Source organism: Carica papaya, chromosome 3 (genome assembly GCF_054855325.1).
Source record: "Carica papaya isolate Zhongbai chromosome 3, ASM5485532v1, whole genome shotgun sequence".
Lineage (NCBI taxonomy): Eukaryota > Viridiplantae > Streptophyta > Magnoliopsida > Brassicales > Caricaceae > Carica > Carica papaya.
The window spans coordinates 12,243,609-12,265,326 of record NC_142311.1 but is presented as its reverse complement, the minus strand read 5'-3'; the positions used below and the strand labels follow the sequence as shown (position 1 = coordinate 12,265,326).

The window sequence follows — 21,718 nt, the reverse complement described above, 5'->3', positions numbered from 1 at the left end:
CTAAATCCTGAATCGTAATCCAATTAACATGATGAACCCCTCACGCTTTCCTCACCCTTCCCTCCATGAAGAGCCAAACCCCACCATCTTGGCCCCACCCCCCCCCCCCCCCTCATGTCACTTCACTTCCCCTCTTTCTATTTTCACTTCCTTTCATCCCCATCAAATCACATCCGTCCACGTCACCTCGAATAATCCACAGCTGCCGTTGGATATGCTCCCACTCGGGTTTTATCCGGTATATCCTTTTTCTTTTCTCTTTAATTAAACTCCCCAGGTTTGACTATTGCCACGTCTCAAGAATATTCCATATCAAAATACCTCTGCGCCCCCGGGACTCTCTTTCCCAAAATTAAAAATCCTCTTTATAAAAGCCTAATCCTTTTCCTCCATCCCACTCCCCCGAGATATACCCACTAAATAATATTTATATTATTCTTCCAAACAGGAAATGGCAGGTCTTCCCAGACCCAAGAGAGTCACCGACCCTCTTCGCGACAAGGTTAGGGCACAGCTCTTCGGCGGTCACCACCTCAGCTACGGAAGCAGCGGCAGCGAACACTCAGCCGAAGATGACTCCCCTTGTCTTTCCGAGCTCGTTCATGGCTTCCTTGAGGACGATCCCAGGGCTGAGCCCTCCGGCTACGACTCTGGCTCCGACAAAATTGATTCCACCGTCGACTTTACGGAGCTGATCCAGGAAGTTGAGAGATTCGTAGCCACAAGCAATGTCGATCCGTACAGGAACCTGCTCTGGAAACACATCTCCAAGGCGACGGAAATGTTTGCGTGTTTCAGATCACAACCACCCATTTTCAGGCGGAATTTGATGTTGTTTCTTCGCGAAATGGGCCACAATGCGGCGATCTGCAAGACTAAGTGGGACTCCTCGGGCGGGCTTACCGCCGGAAACTACGAGTTTGTCGATGTCGTCTACTCCCGCGGCCCCGCATGTCAGGTTCGTTACTTCGTGGAGGTGGACTTCGCATCGGAGTTCGAGATTGCTAGGCCGACGGATGAGTATCCTCGTCTCTTGCAGGCGCTTCCCAGGGTTTTTGTGGCGACGAGCGAGGAGCTGAAGAGGATCGTGCGGATCATGAGCGACGCAGCTAGGAGATCGCTCAAGAGCAGAGGCCTGTCTCAGCCTCCGTGGAGGAAGAACTGTTACATGCAGAATAAGTGGTTGGGTCCGTACAGACGAACTTCCAGTGCCACTCCTGCATCCTCTTTCACCCCGTCAATCCCCGCCGTCAACGCCGTTAAATGCAGATCGGTAGGGTTCGACGACGCCGTCAACGGCCATCATTTTGTCCGTACTAGATGAGTCCACGACGGAGATTTCAAGTCTTCATTTAAAAAAAAAAAGAAAAAAAAAAAAAAAGGATTGTCGCTCTTTTATTTTTTCTTTGTTTCATAAATATAATAATTTTAAAAAAGAAAACGGGAGAGAAGTGAGATAAATTGGATAAAAGGAATAGTGCTACGCGGCAAATGCACAATGTGCACATGGCGGGCGCATTATAGGATGTATCATATACATGCAACAAAATCAGATATTAAAGAAATGTTGGCCACTTGATTTCACCAACGATTATTTTAAGCTCCAATCAAACGGCTAGAAATTGACTGCGTAAATAGGAAAACCTACAGACTAACAGCAGGAAGAATTAGCTTCGTTTTATAGAGGAGACACCAGAAAAGTGATGACGTGGCAAACCTATGTCATCTAGTGAGGGGGAAGGATATGACGTGGCGATAGATAAAGGATATAGGGACTTGACATTAAACATAGGAAGAGGGTCGTCGTGTAGTTGATAGGTGGCCCCAACCCCCGAAATAATGAGGGGGAGACGTGGAAAACGGAGTGCGAGTTTTGGATAAGGTTTTTATATTTAAAATGATTTAAAGAGACAAGATAAGGGGGGAAAGTAATTATGGTGGGAGTGAGTTTTGTCCTTTGGGGTAAAGGAGTGGTGAAGTGGCCCAATAGAAAGCGGGCAGTCGTCAAGTACCAGATTGGGATGTGTTTGGTTTTAATTACAACGACAGGCTTCTCAAAACGGTGTGTTTCATGAGTCACTTGTCAACTTTTTTTAAAATCTAACTTGATGATTCATCCATTTGATTTCTTCAAGGACATGGTTTATGTTGCTAAGCATAAATAATAACAACTTTGAATATTGCATCATGTGGAGTGGATTAGGCTGGTTAAAAATTAATCCCAATTTGGATTTTGAATAACTATGTAATTGTAAATGGTAATTAGACTAATACATCAGGCTTTTTTTTTATTATTTTCCATTGAATATTACATAATTCTATCTATCTATGTGCTAAATCTGATTTTTTTCTCACCCTTAGAATTTATCACCTAATTCTCACTTTTGATGCCCCTTTAGCATAATTGAGTTGAATGTTCCTCTTGTAACATATACTAAAATATAAAAAAAAAATTCAAAAAAATATGTTGTTAGCAAGTATCCCAATCGTAACAGAAACAAGGAGCAATCATATTAAATGTTAGGATCCGTAGATCCTAACGGGTCCCCCACAAAAAATCCAAAGTATTGTGATGGAGCATGATCGGATCAACAACACGTGCACCATAGAACTAGCCTCACTTATCCACCAAAAACGGAAGAATTGTTCCACTCCACCGCAGTAGCTCCCCGCAACGGAAGTGACCATGATCCTTATCCTTTTAATTTTTCATGCAATAAATGTAGGACTTTATCATTATCATGTAATCGCTTGTTAGTAATTTAAAGCCTGTAATTTTAGATGGAATATAGGTAAAAATTTTAACTTAGATTCTGGTTTTTTTTTCACCTTAAGTAGAAAGTATCTTCATGTTTTTTTTTCTTCAAGCTTTGATTGGGACCAAACATTGGTATCAAAGCAAGTTACTATGTTGACCAACAAGGAACAGATTGAGAATTTGGAGGCTAGCCTCGGAGGAATGCAAGATCATTTAAGCTGAATGGAAATCAGAATGGTCGACTGATTTCGGGCGCTTGAAGAATTCATCTAACGACTCACGAACTCCATCGCATTTGGCAGAGAGGACTCTAGTAGTTGCCACCCCTTTCTTCCCAGCTCACCTCATGCCAACCACGATGCAAATCCACCACTCGAAGAGAACAACAGCAATTCATTCTATTCCAAAATCTCCAAGCTAGAGTTCCCGGTCTTCGCCAGGGGCGACCTAACTGAATGGTTGTGTCAGGTCAGCCAATTCTTCTCCTATCAAGGCACCACCTAGCAACACAAAGTGTCTCTAACAGCCTACCACCTGGAAGGAGAGGCCAATCAGTGGTGGTAATGGCTGAACCAAAATTATAAAGAAGAGGGAAGAGAACTCACCTGGACTGGGTTTGAAGAGGAGATGTGGGCACGATTCAGACTGACCGAGTTTGAAGACTTTGATGAGGCTCTAGCCCACATCTGTCAGACCAGCCTGCTCTGTGATTACCAGAGGGGGTTCAAAAAATTGGGCAACAAAGTCCATGGGTGGCCTCAACGGACCCTAGTTGGAGCCTTTATTGGTGGGCTCAAGCCCAAGATAGCGGATGAGATTCGGATGTTTAAGCCCAAGACACTTAGAGATGCTATGGGCCTGGCCCAAATGCAGAAAGAGCAAGTGGGTCAACAAAACTTACTGACCTGACCCGAGAGAGCCGAACCAGCCCAGCACCTGTCATCCTTACCTGATCCTTTTCTACGAACCCTAGTCGCCACGCTCACAGCACCCAAAAGGCTCACTTAAGAAGAAATGCAATGACGGAGATCTCAAGGGTTGTGCTTCAACTGTGACTAGCACTTCACGGCTAGCCACCGTTGTCGCAAACCGCAGCTCTTGCTACTTGAAGGACGCAGCAAAGAAGACAAAGAAACAGATGGTCTTGAGCCCAAAATCTCCTTATACACCTTTAAGGGTTGGACACCAGCTCACACCATGCGAGTCCCCGCCACCATCGGACATCAGGAAATAGTCATTATCATCGATAGCAGCTCCACGCACAATTTCATTTGTGAAAAGGTAGCAAGCCAATTATGGCTTTCGGTCGTTCCAACAACCTCGTTTTTAGTGAATGTGGCCAACGACAACACCCTGAAGCGCCAAGGATGGTTTGACAACGTTCTCTTATAAATCCAAGGTACCTCATTTTCACTCACACTCTTTTCTTTACCACTAATGGGGTTGGATGTTGTTTTGGGTGTCCAATGATTAGAAAACCTCGGCACCGTGACCTGTGATTGGAAGAGGCTCACTATGGCATTCCAATAGAATCATCAGAAGTAGCTTTTGCAAGGTCTAGATGCCCCTCCTATTCAGGCCACCTCACTGGAAGAGATCAACAAGAAAGCCAGTAGACGACTTTCTCTGTATACGATTTACTTGTACTCCATCGGCACAACCGATTCTACCACTGCCAAGCCAAAATTACAAAAGTTGTTGGCTGAGTTTTCAAGTCTTTTTCAGGAGCTCGATCGACTTCCCCCAGTTAAAGAAGTCTCACACTACATCAACCTCAAGAAAGGAAGTGAACCCGTCAATGTTCGACTGTATTGGTACGCGTAATTCCAAAAGACCAAAATTAAAAAACAAGTATACGAGATGATTACTTCCGGACTCATCTGACCCAGCACTAGTCCATTTTCATCATTGGTTTTGTTAGTAAGAAAGAAAGACAACACTTGGAGGTCTACACCGACTACTGGGCACTCAACGTAGTCACCATCAAAGACCGTTTTTCTATTCTAATGACCAATGACATGTTAGATGAGTTATATGGTGCCACTCACTTCACCAAATTAAATCTAACATCCAAATACCACCAGATCAAAGTCCACCATGAGGATGTCCATGAAATAATGTTCCGAACTCACAATGGCCACTACGAGTATCTGGTAATGCCTTTCGGACTCTACAACAACCCATATACTTTTCAAGCTATTATGAATGCCATATTTCGGCCATATTTATACAAATTTGTGTTAGTATTTTTTGATAATATTCTAGTATACAACTCTGACTGGCAATCTCACCTAATGCATGTGTGACAAGTGCTTGAAGTTTTAAGACAGAATAAGTTCTTTGTCAAGCTCAAGAAATGTGTCTTTGGCCAGCAAGAATTAGAATATCTAGGCCACATCATTACACCAAATAGGGTATAAGTCGATCAGAGTAAGATTCAAGTAATGTTAGATTGGCTAAGCCTGGCCACTGTCATAGAACTCCATAAATTTTAGAACTAATCGGCTACTATAGAAAATTTATAAAAGATTATGGGCTCATTGCCAGGCCATTGACACAGCTCCTCAAAAAAGGGCAATTTGAATGGAACGATGAAGCAGAGAAAACCTTCAAAAACATAAAGCAGGCCATGACCTCCACCTCCACACTGGCTCTACTTAACTTTAGTGAGTCATTCACTATTGAGACTGATGCCTCAGGAGTAGGGATAAGAGCCATCCTCAGTCAACAAGAGAAACCCATAGCTTACTTAAGCAGAGCTTTGGGAGTCGCGAAGCACTCTTGGTATACTTATGCCAAGGAAATGTTGGCCATTGTCATTGCAGTACAAACTTGGAGACCATATATGATGGGCAAAAATTTTTTATTTAGACAGACCAATGCAGTCTTAAATACCTACTTGAACAGCGAATCACCACTCTAGGATAACATAAATGGGTATCTAAACTATTTGGGTACGATTATGAGATCATGTATAAGCTAGACAAAAAAAATACAGCAGCAGATGCCCTCTCGAGAAACGTTATAGGGCCGTCCTTGAATGCCCTATTCATCCATCAGAATCAGATTTGGGATGACATAAGGAAAGAAACAGAAACACACCCCTATTATGCAGAAGCTTAGTAAACTAATAAAAGAGTAAAAGGGTGGGTCATATACCACAAGAAATGAACTGATTTATTATAAGCATCGGGCAATCCTATCCCCTAAGTCTCATTTGATATCACAACTTCTACAAGCTTACCATGATTCACCCTTAGGGGGGCATTCCGAAATCCTTCGCACCTACAAAAGATTGACCCAGCAATTTTATTAGCCATCTATGAAAAAGGTAGTCTAAGAATATGTGTCCGCTTGTGAAACCTGTCAGAGAGTAAGAAAAAAACACTAGTACTTGAAGGTCTCCTCCAACCTTTACCCATTCCATGACAAGTGTGGAAAGATATCACGATGGATTTTATAGAACGCTTACCTTCTTCTAGTGGCAAGAGCACCATTCTGGTAATAGTCGACCGCCTCAGTAGGTTTGCACACTTCCTGACACTAGCTCACCCCTATATAGCTAGGACAGTGGCTGAGAAATTTGTAGAGAGAATAGTTAAGCTACATGGGATGCCCCGCACCATAGTTAGTGACCGAGACCTGATATTGGTTAGTCACTTCTAGAAGGAATTCTTCAAAATATCAGCCACTTAACTAAAAATGACCTCAACTTATCACCCCCAAACGGATGGCCAATCCGAGGTAGTCAACTGATGTCTCGAGTAGTACCTAAGATGTTTAGGTCACCAAAGACCTAATAAATGGAGCTTCCTGCTTTCATGGGCAGAATCATGGTACAATACTACTTATCATGCCGCCATCAAAATGAGTTCCTTTCAAGCTCTTTACTGGCGACCTCCCCCCGCCATACCGTATTATCATTCAGGGATGACTTCGGTCAACGAAGTAGATCAACAATTAATGGGGCGAAGTGAATTATTGCAACAACTGAAAACCAATCTCCATGCTACCCAGAATAGCATGCAACATTACACTAACACCAAGAAAGGCCACTTGGAATTCCAGAAAGGAGACTGGGTTTTTTTCAAGTTACAATCTTATCGCCAACAGACTGTCTTCCGCAGGGCCCTTCAGAAATTGGCTTGTCGGTACTATGGATCTTTCCAAGTTGAACGGCGCATTGGTCCAGTCGCCGATAAACTCAAACTACTAATCGAGACTCGAATCCACTCAGTTTTTCATGTGTCCTTACTCAAAAAGCAAGTAGGCAAATCAGTTTTCACCACCAAGGATCTCCCCACTACTACCGAGGAAGGTACTATCTTAGTCCACCCACATCAAATCCTGGACACACGTTGGCTGAAGAAATGCGGTAAATTTGTAGAATAAAACTTGGTTCACTGAAAAAATTTGCCCACCGAAGATGCCATATGGGAAAACACGACCGACACCATCACCCAATGTCCGAACCTTGAAGATAAGGTCACTAAAAAAGGAGAGAGTGATGTTAGGATTTATAGATCTCAACGGGTCCCCACAAAGAACCCAAAGTATTGTGATGGAGCATGACTGGGTCAACAACACGTGCACCACAGAACCGGCCTCACTTATCCACCTATAACGGAAGAGCCAGTCTAGCTCTACAACAACAGCTCCCCACAATATCACTTCCAACTGAAGAACTGCTCCACTCCATAGCAGCAGCTCCCCACAACAGAAGTGACCACGATCCTTATCCTTTTATTCTTCATGCAGTAAATGTAGAATTTTATCATTATCATGTAATCACTTATTGGCTATTTAAAACCTGTAATTTTAGATGGAATGCAGGTAAAAATTTCAACTCATTTTCTTTCTCACCTTAAGCAGAAAATATTTTCCTATTTTTTTTTTCTTCAAGCTTTGATTGGGACCAAACATTAAATGCTTTTAACAAAAGTCCAACTAGAATATGAACAAACTTTATATAAAAAAAAAAAAGAACTGACTAAGTTTGAATAATTGGTGATTTTTTGACATGCAATTAGGTGCTTTATCAATCAATTAATGGCTTGATGTTGATTTTTTTCAATAGATGGTTGTAGAAGATGGTGCAAGGAAATAGAGAGGATATAATTTGTTGTTAACTACCAAATTTGATTGCTCAATTGATAAAGAGGTACTAAAATATTATTGAATTTGAATTTTACTATATTTTTTGGCAAAGGGAAATAGATGTTATTTTCTTTGTTAAAATAATCTATTATACTTGAGTCTTATAAATTCACATAGTAATGATATTGTTTAAATTTTTAATCCGTATGATCGATTGGAGGCAAAAATAGAATTTTCAATTATGGAAATAAAATTAAATTGGATAAACTTTAATACTTAATAAAATTTTAAATAAAGCTTTTTTTTTTTAATCTTTAAATGTAAACTTCAAACAAGTTTAATATATATCAATTTTAATGTAAATATAAATTAAACTCTAAAAAATTACATATTAATTTAAACTCTATTAAGATTTAGATTTTGAAATTCTTACGTGTCACCGTGATAACTACAAAATTTTACCGGAGATATTATTATAATTTAAAAAATATATAAAAATTATTGGAAATAAAAAGTGACAAATGATAAAAGCAATTGAAAAAGGAAAGAAAAAAAAAAAAGTGGAGTAGAGAACGTGGGCCATCTCATCCTCATGTTTATATTTGGATTATGAATGAAGTCCTGCCATACAGTCTGAAAGCTCCGTGTAGTCAATCTTTACAGAATTCCTCCATTCTAACTTCAAACCTAAAAATATTAATAATTCACAACTGAAATATTTTTAATAATTATTATTTAATAAAGATATGTGGAGTCTGGAAAATCTCAAAATAAATTATTTAAATTAAGATATTCTCTCTCTAAAATCAAATACGGGTTTTTACTTTGTATTGCTAAGTCTTGGAAGTTATGTATATACAAATACATATAATTTTTTTTTTTTAATGTTCGTTCAATGATGCAATCTGATTTTATACAATTAGAATAATGGCATTTGGTATATTTTAAAAGTTGAGAGTGGATTGATTTTTTATATACGCAAGTTATTTATGGCAAGTAACTCATTGGTGGGTTTGTATAAATATTTATATGTTGACCCAAAGGTGCTTTTAATATAATTTCTAATTAATAATTTATTCGAATATTTTTTTTCTTTCAAAAATTAACAATCATATCTTAGATATACAAGATCTACGTGATAAATTAATAATCCACTAATGTAAAGACTTAAACTAAAAGAAAATAATTTATTATCTAAAGACAGAAGCAAACAATAAAGTTATGTTTTGCCTTTCTTACACGGTAAATTAGAATGCTTAATAGAGTTACGAGAATGTCCCTAATACAACGTCTCGTAAAAAGAAGCAAATGAATGATTTAAACTAAATAGATAAATAACATAGAAGTTAAACTTTACTAGATCTTAAAGGAATTCAGGAAGTAAACTACACACAACCTTCTTATTGATCGAGATCTGGATCTTGATTCTCTTGATCTGAAATAGTTAATAGAAGAGTGAGTTACACTATTCCACTAAAAATATTACGCTAATCACTTATACAGAAAATAAATGTTGGTAAAAATTACAAAATAACTAATGGAGCTCTTAATTTAAGTAAATTCATTTAACATTAAAACGTTATTTTCACACTTATTGTTACGAGTTTTTCAAAACCAAACTATAAGACAAATACTCATATAACACTTATAATTTTACGTACAAGTGAGTAAAGTCGATTATTCTCCCTTTTTACCTGCTTACTAGGACTCTTGGAGGTTCATAGAGATATCTCCCTACTAATAAACCCAATATTTAAAATTTTTAATTTACCCGACAGTCTCCGTACCCCGTCCGGTAATGGGCGTCAAACACACCATCACCTCAATGCGCCGTCCGATATGAAGGTGAACCATATCTCCTAACTCTTCCGCTATGGGAGCTATCTGCTCCGTCCAGTTGAGATATTGTCTACGGTAGGATTTTTTCTATATACCGGGTTCGTCCATCCTTTCTTAAGGTACCCAGTAAGCCTTTATATATAGATCTCCATCAATAAATAATCACCAATTGCCTACTAACATTTCATTTTATATTCGCAGATCAATCAATCGATATTTAAGCAAACAATATATTTTTGTATACCTCAACAATTAAGAAACGTAATTAGGGTCTCTATTTCAAATCAATCAATTAGATAAAAATCACAATCAGACAATCAATAACAAGGAAGCAATTAAATGTAATAATTTAATCATACACCGGAATAATAAGCAATTTAGGCAGTATAAAAAAATAAATAGACACATAGATGAGCTTAGAGCAATTGTACATTGACTAATTTTTTAACTCCACCAATGATCTGTAATTACTATTAGAGTTTTTTCTAATTTTTATAAAACACAAGATTACCGATTTATTAAACCTCCGTTTACCGTAACAGGGAATAGGGTGAGTGATCCTTACTCAGATTAGTGTTTTGACGTATTGTACTACCCACTACGCTTCCCTACGGGTCTCGAGTTTCTTGAATTATCCATGTGAAAATCAAAATACTCGTCAGTATTCAAAAATACCTAAAAAATATAAAATCGGCACTTTCCGTTTAATTTTAGGGTTCCGGCACAGTGGCGCCGACTCCGCCGCCCACGATGGCAGTTCGCCTCGACCTGGTCAGTTTTGGCCAATTTTACACGTATCCCTACGAAAAAATACGTTTGAAAGTCTCGATTGACCAAAAAAATAAAAAAATCAAACCTACTAGCAGGGGGTTTCCGAGTGCAGCGGTTTCACCGATTCTCCTTCGCAGCTGGGATTTCTTCTTTGGCTAACTTACACAGAAAAGGATGGTGAACATAAAGTTAAAGAATTATGTGAAATGGGAAACGATAAGGGGTTCATCGAATAGGGTTCAGGATTTTGGCTGCAACAGCTATGTCGGGCTTTGCCCACGGTTTTCTTCTTATCTGTCATCCATTTTTGCTCTGATATGGGCACAGGAAGGCTCAAAATTGAATTTCGAGTGGGGAGGTCAAAATTTTTCCTTTTTTGACGGTCAACGGTGGCTCTGATGCAGTGGCAGTTGGCGGTCGATCTCCTTCTCCAGTATTTGGTTCTTCTTCTCCGGCGAGGGCAGGTGCGGCTAGGGTTAGGGTTCCCTGGAATGCGATATTTAAATACTCATCCCGTGTTGATCTGGACTGTTCATTTGGGGATACATGGCTCTCTCTCGTCCATTGGATCTATCTTATCGGAGAATGAATTTGGATCGCATGATCGGGCTAAATATGACCGTTCGATCGCGCCTAAAAGGGGAACACATCTAGACCGTTGACGCGCGGGAGATGAGATCTAGACCGTTGGATCGCTAGACACACGGAGCGCTTGCGTGGCTTCTCACGTGGTGCCGATGTCAGCGTGGTTGCCACACGACGTGCTCTGGTTCGTTGGGAGCTGCTGACCGAGCTGTCCCACGTGGTCAAACTTTTCTTTTTTTCATTTTAACCCCTTATTTTTAAATTTTTTTTTAAAAAATACCTACCAAATTTAAAATTTTACCAATTTTTTTTAAAATTATTTTCAATTTCATCCTTTATTTATTTTTTCTCAAAAATGTAATAAAACTAAATTAAAACAAATTAAATTAATTATTTTTATAATTTTTTTATAAATAAATAAAATAAAAAAATTCATCCTGAGCCGATTTTTGGGACCGGGTACTACAAATAAACCCATCATATTCAACTAAATAAGCTAACTTTTTATTTTAATTGACAAAAATTAAATGTAAAATATTTAATCAATAATATAATTATACTACTCATAATACCGATTATATAATAGTTAATATATATATATATTATTTAAAAGTCATAAATTCTAATATTATCAAATACATAAAGCTCACAATTTTGTAAGTGTAGTATGACTGACGGCGACATAATTAGCCACATATCTATTAACTAATATATGTTTGAATGTAAAAATTTTAAATTGGAAACGGAAAATCATTTGCTTCCCATAAGAAAATTATGAAAAAAGAAAGCCCATTTCTGACTCCAAAGAATTCAGGCTCCTGGGTTGAGGCTATAAACTAAATTCTTCTACATTAATGGGCTAAAACCATTTTTGGGCTGAGGAAATTATATTTTTACCCATTTAAAAGAGAAACAGATTTGAATATTTATATTTATTTTCCAAAAACAAATAGAGTAAAAAAAAGAAATTGTAATTTACTTTGTATAATTATCGCTCTTTTTGTGAGGGCAATGTAACTAATCTAATCAGGCTAATTTCTATCTTCGTATTTAAAGTGACAGAAGGAATTCATGTTTCTATCCGACTAATTTTGTTTGAATATTGATTAAAAATAGTTAAATGTCTTTACTGTTAGAAGATGAGTATATAAGTCAAGTTCAAGTTTTACCCTAAACAAATCTATCTCGTTATAAATAAATAAATATAAACTATTTACTCCCTCAAAATCCTAATTAAGTCCCAACGTAAAATGTCTATTGTTAATTTAATTTTTTCTCAAAAAAAAAAAAAAATTAATAGTTAACGGAAACAATTGCGAGTGAACTAAGGTGTACGTTACCCTTTTAAGACCTTGGAAATAATACTATAAATTAATGAGTATAGAGATAATGATTGGTAAGAATAGAGTTTAATTTTGCAAAATGATATTTTTTAATTATAAAAGTGGGTAATATTATAGCTGCCCATGTTGCATGGTGCTCCCAAGAAACATCACACTAATTGCTCTTCAATCTGCTACTTTTCTTCAATTGTCTCATTTGTACGCTAGATTTGTATTGTATTGTATTGTCGACTAAATTATAAATAATTGATTATCAATAATTACCAAGTATAAAGAAGAAGAAGAAGAAGAAAAAAGAAAAAACAGAGACCCCAATAATATTTGGTTCGCTTTTCCATCTGTGAATAAGATGTTCCAAAATTTCGAATATGATCTACTAAGTTAAGACGATTTCAAAATTAAATAGGTGCATTTATTTTCCAAAACGACAACAACACAAAGTAAAAATCATTGTTACAGCTTTAAAAGGCAACAAAAGTTGTCCATAAAAAATGATATGATGGATTACACGATCCTTTTAATAATTTCCTTCACATTTCCCTATCCACATTCATCTTCTTTTAATAATAATTAACATCCAAACTCTCTCATCTCACATACATACATATATACATATATATTAGTTATATAAGTTAGAGTTGTGGGCATGATGCCTGTGTTTTGTATTAACCTCGTGCTCCTCCGTTGCCGGGGATTCCCTTGTTTTCTTAAGACTTCTTTGATGCCTGCGAGTGCAAAAAACAGTTTTTAAGATTAAGATATTACGCGTAGTTTATTGATTTGATTGATGTACGAAATTTTATTATAAAAAATTTAATTATGATGCACAAAAGCTTACCAAAAAATACTTTTTCTGCTAAAATCAAACTGACATTAGGGTTTGTAGAATTCAAGTGTAATAATTGAGAGAGAGATTAAAAGTTTTTTTGTAAAGAATAAAAATATATGTAAAGGAGAGATTGCGTCTTTAATGAACCAATTCCTCACACCCACAAATATTTAGTGAAGATAATAATTAGACACAAACCCAAAATTTAAATCTTCTGAATTGGTTGTCATCAATTAAAATTTCCATGCCAAAAGAAAATTAACGCACTCAAATTACTTGTACTAAATTTCAAAACTGATTATCTTACCGAGTTTAGACACCTCACATGGCTAAAAACCAATAATACCGTCCAATCTTAAAAACATGTACATTAATTATATGATTACATACTCCTGTCAATAATTAAATAAATAATATACGACATTAATTAGATTATTGGAATTGGGAATATCATAATTGATCTTTAAGATTCCATGGATTCAGGAAATTATTAAATTCTTACTGTGAAATAAGCCATTGATTTGGCGTTCAAAACTTTGACCCAAAGTCATAAATTAATCGCCGTATGATTAAAAGCTAAGTTTTGCCCCTACTGCCTAACTTTGTAATAAATGTATGTTTTTCTAAATTTCAAAATTTAGGTTTTTTTTTTTTTTTTTTTTTTTAAAAAAAAATTAATTATTAAATGTAATAGAATTTTGTTAGCAACACAACATTAATAAGTACAATGCAACTCGTATAAATAGTTAAAAATCTAATATTAATAAATTAAAATTTTTTGAGTGAAAACAAAATTGATATGTATACAAAAAAAAAAAAATTAATAGTTATTATCCCCGCTTATTATTTTTATAAGATATTTTTAATTAATTTTTTCACATGCTCTTTTATTAACATATAATAAATAAGACTAAAACTCGTTATAACATTGACACTTCATTAATGTATAACAGAGAATATACGAAACAACAAAAACATATAAATAACAAAAGAAAATTTAATTTTTTTAAAACTTTTTACGGGAAAAGACACTTTTTTAAAAAAAAAAAAAAACAAATTATAATTTGGTCACATGAGGTTTTAAGATAACCACCACAGGAAGAAAAATAATCTTCTGATATGTTTCGTTGGGGAGTGATTCGCGTCATCACAAAACGACGAGCGGCAAGTTCGACAGTTAGAACATGCTGGGAACACCAATTATGTACACGTGGTGTCGTCGGTCCCACCTACGGGACGAGACATGAATCCTAGTTGGCAGACGGGACCCACCTCCACCTCATTCCAATAAAGCCAGTGATGACTGATGTATCTCGTCCTCATCAACTATCATAGGCCGCCGAAACACCAATCATCCCCATCTAAACTATCATTGTCTCCCGCCAAAAGGCATATCTTTACTCTCCTCCCCCCCGTATATATATATATTTTGCAAGTCTAATAAAACTAAAAATTAATTAAAGATAAGTTCTTACTTATGTTAATAATTAAAAATTAAAGTTTGGGAAGAGGGGGGGTTGTTATTGTGCGGTCAAATTCACGCATATTCTAGGATCAATGTATGTTGTGGGATATACCGATCGTTGATCGGTTGACATTTATTAAAGAATATTATTAGTAGAAGGGAAAATAAAAAAAAAAAGGATTGTGAAAGGGAATGAACATATGGGATCGAAAAATATATTTGAAAAAATAAATTCTTTAATTCAAGATTCAAGATAAGCATGAGGAATGCTTTATTTAAAATCAGGCTTTATTCGTGACATGGAACCTCCCCCACTAACAATACCGGGGAATTTCTATTTTTTTTTTTTAAAAAAACAATTATTTATTTTCATTTTCTTAAAATTAATACATTTCATTAGTTTATAAAATACGATCGGTTATGTCATTAATGGAAATGCTAATTTTAGCTAAATATCTTTTAATTAAAAGGTTTAAAAAAAAATTTTTTTAAAAAAAAAAAAAAAAAAAAAAAGGAACAAGAGTAAAGCGTAGTGGTTAAGTTAAGGGTTAAACTTGTCATTTTAAGCATAATATGATATGATAAACACAAAACGCATGGACTGAAATTTAGGTTGGTTTTCAAAACGGTCATCATTTGTCACCAACTTTGACGTTTAATTCTATAATCTTCCGTAACACGCCAATTAAATTAAACTCGATTTTTTAAAAAATAAAATAAAATCGAGCTTTTTAATTCACTTTTTTTTTTTTTTTATAACTTCAGGTGGTTCTTGAACCAGGATTTGTGCTTGCAAAGTGCATAAGAAGCGATTTGACCAGACCCCATTGGTTGACACCATCTAGACACGTTACATCCGCCACCACCGACGCATTTCTCTTCCTCCAAACGCTCACCCATGCAAGCGCCATACTCCGACACGTGTCCTCTTTCTCTGTCTTCTGACACGACACATGGTCTTTGTTTTTCCTTTTCTTCTCAAAAAGAAAATTAGTCATTATGCCACCTGGATTCAGAGCAATAAGTGAATCTAGGACCTCCTTGTACATGCAAATTAAATTTTATTTTAAAAATGCGTAATGATTATATTTTTAAATATAGAAATTTAAGGTGATTAAACAGTTAAAATTTGGGTTAGCGAGAGCAGTGGGCTAATTTTTTTTCCACGCGTTATGCCAGCTGTACAGGGCCTGGCCTGGATTCCGTGATTGCGTGCATGGTGGATCACGTCGGTCGACGGTCCCACTCCACACCGCCTCTCGTTCATTTACTCTTCCCCCTCAGTCTTCTTTATTTTTACAGTTTATTTCTGGAAATACTCTTTACCATTTTTTAAAAAAATTCATTTGATTTATAAATTTATCATATTAATTAAATAATTAATATAATTAGATATTACATAGAGAAGGAAAAAAAAAAAAAGATATACAATTGGGATATGAGTGTTTAATGATGAAAATAATTCGGATTTAAAATCCTTCAGTAAAAGTTACAACCAAAATTCACTCGTACAGAATTAAATAATTAGCATACTATATAATCTGCCTCCTGCCTCCTGCCTCCTGCATTATTTGATCTATCAAATAATTTTGCTGGACATACGTGGACCGACTTGTTTTATTAAAAAAAAAAGTTCAATCAATCATACCCCATTATTTCTTAAATAAATATATAAACACAGAATCATATAATTCATAGAGGTTTAAAGTAAAAAAAAAAAAAATTATTGTGATCCAATTATATTTAATTAGATTGTTTAGTATTTTTTGTAAGAAACAATTTAAGAAAAATATTTGTAAAGTAATCAATATAATAAAGTGATGTCTCAATAAATTTCAATTTAACAAAATAAATATTAAAACAATTTTTTTTAATTTTTTAAATTAAATTTGAGTAGATTAAAAAAAATGAATCAAATTGTAAAATTCATTATTAATTTTTAAGATTCACTTATAATTTATGATAAAATATAAAATGAAAAAGAAATAATTGAAAAAAATTAGGGAATATGTGGAGCAGTCGGCAGTCCGGTGGGCTTACGTGGCAAAATTCCAAGGGAAGGCAAGGATAAAATATTGACAACCCTTTTAAAAGGTCCTCGTCAGAATTTTCTTCCTCTCTTACACAGAAACAGGTATTTCTGCTTTCTCTCCTACTTCATGGAATTACTGAGAATGGATTGAGCCGCATCAATTTTTCTATTTTTTTTCCTCTAAATAAAAACACTAGAGAGAAGGCAAGCGGCATACGAAAGCATGAGGCAGTGAGTGGTGGACGAACATGAAGCAGAAGGTAATCTCCTTCCCATTGCTCTGTTTTTTCACTCGGACCAGCATTTGATACATCCTCCTTCGTCACAATCAACAGCCTATTGATCCTTTCGATCCGCCATGGCGAAAACGGGTGTATTCGATTCCGATCCGACGGTGATGGCTAAGGCGACGGAGCTTAAGAAGGAGTTGCAGAAATTGGTCAGGATTATCTCCGACGATGAGGATTATAGTATCCAAGCCGTCGATCAAGCCCTGGAAACGCTCTCCGCTTTGAAGGAACTTAAGACGAGAAAGAGGTCCCTCTCCTTGAAGCTACCGGACACGGTTCCCTGCCCGGAGGAGTTTCGTTGCCCGCTTTCCAATGAGCTAATGAGAGATCCTGTCATTTTGGCCTCTGGTCAGGTTAGTATTCGGATTTTCGCAATTGGTTTGCGTTGCTTTAGTTTGGTTGATGAGAGAGGTTTGGAAAGAGAAAAAAGAATATAAAATAATTTGATGTTCATGAGCGTTTTTTATTTTAAAAAAAAAATTAAAATTAATGTGTTTTTTCTTTTCATTCTTAGAAGAATAGACCCTTTTCCGAGTGGCTTAGCGAACATAACTATTAACTCGATAACCTGCACATATTGGTATCTGTTCTTCTTTATGTTGAAACTGCAGTTATATGACGAATGAATGAGAATCAAGATGTTAATCTTCTTTTGATTTTGATTTCTCAGCAACCAAACGTATTGTTGTGGGGCATTTCTGCGTGGAATTAAGTCTATATTCTTCAATTAAGTTTTTTCTTTTCTTTTTCTTTCAATAATTTGTTTTAATTATCTCTACGATTTATGAGATGAACTCTGCTTTTTGAAGTTCATTTATACTAAAACGTTGTTCCCTTCCGTCTCTCTGAGATATTTCTGTGGAAATGACTAATTATCGTAATTTTTAAAGTTCTCAATATTTTTTACCTAGTAAATCTAAATTCTCTAAGAAATTTAGCATACCTTTGATACAGTTTGATTTCCAATTACCAAAATCAAATTGGTAGCTAGTTCTGGTTGCTTATTCCAAATGGTGGAAACAGGAGCTTTGGTTCATTTGCTTATCTGTTGCAAGTGTGTTCTATTGTAACAACTCTTTTGGTTTGAAATTTGTTACTATTGTGAGAGATTTTGACTTCTAATGGTTGGTGAACATTAAAGCGTGGCGCTCACTTTGTTCTCATTATTGCCTATTAGCAGGATTGGTAATTGTCTGATATGTCGAATTCTGGACAATTTGCCTCTGAATTTGTCAATGTTATTATGTTGGTATTAAATATGTTGTTTTCAGAGATGGAATGCTACAAAAAGGATTCTACTTCGCCTCCTCTTGAAAAGGAAAAAAGACGGAAGAAGATGGACCTTTAAATAAATCCATCTTCCTTCGCAATAACAGACAGGCAGTTCTTGAGTCATCAGTAAATAGTTTTATATTATTCATGGATCCATCTTTGTTTATGTTGATTCAATTGGTGCTTACTATGCTGCTTCTTGTTCTTGATGTTTTCTATGTAAACTTTACATGCAGACTTATGATCGGCCCTTTATCCAGAAGTGGCTGAAAGCTGGCAACAGAACATGCCCTAGAACCCAGCAAGTTCTCTCTCACACAATTCTGACTCCCAATCACCTAATAAGGGAGATGATTTCACAATGGTGCAAGAGCCGGGGGGGCATAGAATTCTCTGATTCTGTTCAGCATATTAATGAGGATGGTAACACAGAAGTAGATAGAGACCATTTTCTTTCCTTGCTAGAGAAGATGTCTTCTACAATCACTGAACAAAAGGCAGCTGCGAGGGAGCTTCGGTTATTGACGAAGAAGATGCCTTCTTTTAGGGCACTTTTTGGAGAGTCTGTTGACAGCATTCCTCGGTTGCTTGCTCCGCTCTCAGGAAGCAAATCCCATAGTGGGATCCAACCTGATCTCCAGGAAGATGTGATCACAACACTTCTGAATCTTTCAATACATGACAACAACAAGAAGCTTGTTGCTGAAACCCCAGTGGTGGTTCCCCTTCTTATGGAAGCATTGAGGTCTGGAACCGTTGAAACAAGAAGCAATGCTGCCGCAGCTCTTTTTACATTGTCAGCACTTGATTCCAACAAAGCACTTATTGGGAAAGCTGGTGCCTTGCAACCGCTTGTTGATCTTTTAGAAGATGGGCATCCACTGGCAATGAAAGATGTTGCTTCTGCAATGTTTAACTTGTGCATGATCCATGAAAATAAGGCAAGAGCTGTGAAGGAAGGTGCAGTTAGAGTGATCCTGAAGAAGATTACGGAGGGCATTCATGTTGACGAATTATTAGCCATCCTTGCTATGCTTTCAAGTAACCAAAGGGCTATTGAAGAAATGGGAGAGCTAGGAGCTGTTCCTTGCTTGCTTAGAATTATCAGGGAGAGCAACTGTGAACGCAATAAAGAGAATTGCATTGCAATCCTCCACACAATTTTTCTCAGCGATCGAACCAAGTGGAAGGAAATGAGAGAAGAGGAGAATGCCAATGGAACAATATCCAAGCTTGCTCAAGATGGAACTTCGAGGGCCAAGAGAAAGGCTAATGGTATTCTTGATAGATTGAAGAGGTCTGTTAATATTACATATACTGCATGAGATGCCATTCCCAAGCATCATCCTCACCAGTTGTAAATTCTACCTGATTCCTGAACTGTGGTCATATTTTGCAAGTCTGGGCATGTTAGAAGTCATCCTGGATCAAATCATTTTTGTAAATTCTCTTTGCCAGAATCCCAACTCAGGTTCATGAGTTTGTCTTTTATGTGAATAAATATACCGGGAGCTTTATCAATGCAATTTTCTCCTCCTTTTTGGTCCAAATAATCCTTCTTCTTTTTGCATTCCTTGTTTTTTGTAGAATGTTGATGCTTTATAATTTTACTGCTAGCGGCAGTTTTTGCCTTCTTTGCTTGTTTGCTAGCACGACTTTGTACTGTTATTGAGTTATTTCCTTTTCACTCGTGTAGACAAACACCGTCCTCTTTGTCCTCTCCTGCGCTTCATGACCCACATGGCTTATTTAGAAGCTACCCAAGAATTAATTTCATCTCTAACTTAATTGGAATCTTTGCAATGGTCTCTCCTTTCCATTTCACGGAAAGCCAGTGGGTCGCTGCTGGACCATGCATTCAGATTTTTTTATCTGCTACTTGACCTGTAAAATTGTCTGCACGGAATATATTTCCCGGATGGAATATATTTATGTCTCATATAGAATATTCCTTTAAATTTGACTCGGAGATGATGTAGTAAGGTTAAGAAGCTTAATAGTTATAAAAGTATCTGAGATAGAATTCTACATGCGTTTAAGATTAAAGTTTAGGGGCTAAAGTCAAAAGTAGCATAAAGATTGGACCTCATGGTCATGCAATAAATGAACGAAGGTTCAGGAAAGGGCAAATTGAATGGTGGTGTAATTTCTGGTGTTGTGGTCCATCCATCCAAAGCTAACCTCCCCTCTTGTGTTTCAAGTCTTGAATGGAGGAACAGTACTCAAAGAGTCTTGAATGAATATTTTCTTAACATTTTTAATTCCTTAATTTTTAGGCTGTAGCTCTGTCTCTTTTTTGTGTTATTAATTTTTATTTTTGGACTGCCGACACCGACTATATTTTTTACAAACTTTGATTTGTTTAGTCAAATACTTTTTCTTCTCATGATTACCGAAGATCCGTGAGATTTGAAGGTGCTCACACCATTTGTTTTTGTCTTGTAATGCTAGATGACTTGTTCTTGTTCCCCTAATTATATTTGTTTTTTTTTTTTTTTGCCCCAAGACAAATGTAATTGTTAGTTAATTGTAATGGGTGACGATTGAATTATTGAATAAGGGTTTTATTAAAATATATTTTATTGTTTTCTACCATTTTTCTAAGTGATTCAAACTATTTTATTATTGACCAACAAATGACAATTGATATTTTAAATTTTAAAATTTTGTTTCTTCAACCACAATTTTTAAGAGAAACCATGATCTTTAAGATGATTATTTGGGTAATGTATTAATTGATCATTCAATTTTTTTTTTAAAAAAGTTATATTTAATTATTATATAGTTGAAATGAATGATAATGATATGATGTTTTATAAAAGAAAAAAGGTAGGTGATATAAATCATGTTAGGTAATCAAATTAGTATGTGATATGAATGTCCGATGGCCATAAATAAAAGTACCAATTTTGAGAGCTATCAAACTAAATCTACTTGAAAATGCAAGAGTATGGAGATGCACCACTCATAAATAACTAAATAAAATGTAATTAATGGTAGTTTAATAAATCATTCAAAAAAAAAAAAAAAAAAAACCCAATAATAATCAAAATTAAATTTTTAAACAATGAAAATCAAATTGGACTAATAATTAAACAGGTGACCTTTTTTTCGGATACTCAATTGGATAAAACAGAGAAAAAGACAACAATACGGTATATGTGTATGTGTATTTGTATATTTTTTATTTAAAAAATAAAATTAATTAATGAATTTAAAAACGTGATGTTTCGTCCGTTGAACTTACCAAACCAAATCAAGAATGTCGTCCCCCTTTTTTCTTCTCTTTTACATTAAAATTCTATAATTTCTACCTACTCGTTATGTAATTAATACACGTGGTTATTCTTAATTTTTATTTTAATATTTTAATTTTAAAATTAGACCATCAATAATTATTTCTGTAATTTTTTATTAGCAGATAATATATAATTAAA

The 21,718-nt window shown here is 35.8% G+C and overlaps 3 protein-coding genes across 3 annotated transcripts; all 3 read left to right on the top strand.

Moving 5' to 3' along the window:
- The first annotated feature begins 345 nt into the window (after nt 1–345).
- LOC110821854 (sulfate/thiosulfate import ATP-binding protein, putative (DUF506)) lies at nt 346–1,584 on the top strand. The gene has a single exon (XM_022051824.2). It carries the CDS (start codon nt 452–454, stop codon nt 1,322–1,324), a length of 873 nt encoding a protein of 290 aa, XP_021907516.2. The 5' UTR covers nt 346–451; the 3' UTR covers nt 1,325–1,584.
- Nucleotides 1,585–6,208: 4,624 nt separating this feature from the next.
- Nucleotides 6,209–7,150, top strand: LOC148266708 (uncharacterized). The gene is made up of 2 exons (XM_088216037.1): nt 6,209–6,278; nt 6,588–7,150. The coding sequence occupies exons 1-2, from the start codon at nt 6,209–6,211 to the stop codon at nt 7,148–7,150; spliced, it is 633 nt and encodes a 210-aa protein (XP_088072163.1).
- A 9,666-nt stretch (nt 7,151–16,816) lies between these two features.
- On the top strand, nt 16,817–19,807 carry PUB9 (plant U-box 9). Its single transcript, XM_088215843.1, has 3 exons — nt 16,817–16,979; nt 17,055–17,362; nt 18,518–19,807. Exons 2-3 carry the CDS (start codon nt 17,078–17,080, stop codon nt 19,604–19,606), a joined length of 1,374 nt encoding a protein of 457 aa, XP_088071969.1. The 5' UTR covers nt 16,817–16,979; nt 17,055–17,077; the 3' UTR covers nt 19,607–19,807.
- The last annotated feature ends 1,911 nt before the right edge of the window (nt 19,808–21,718 follow it).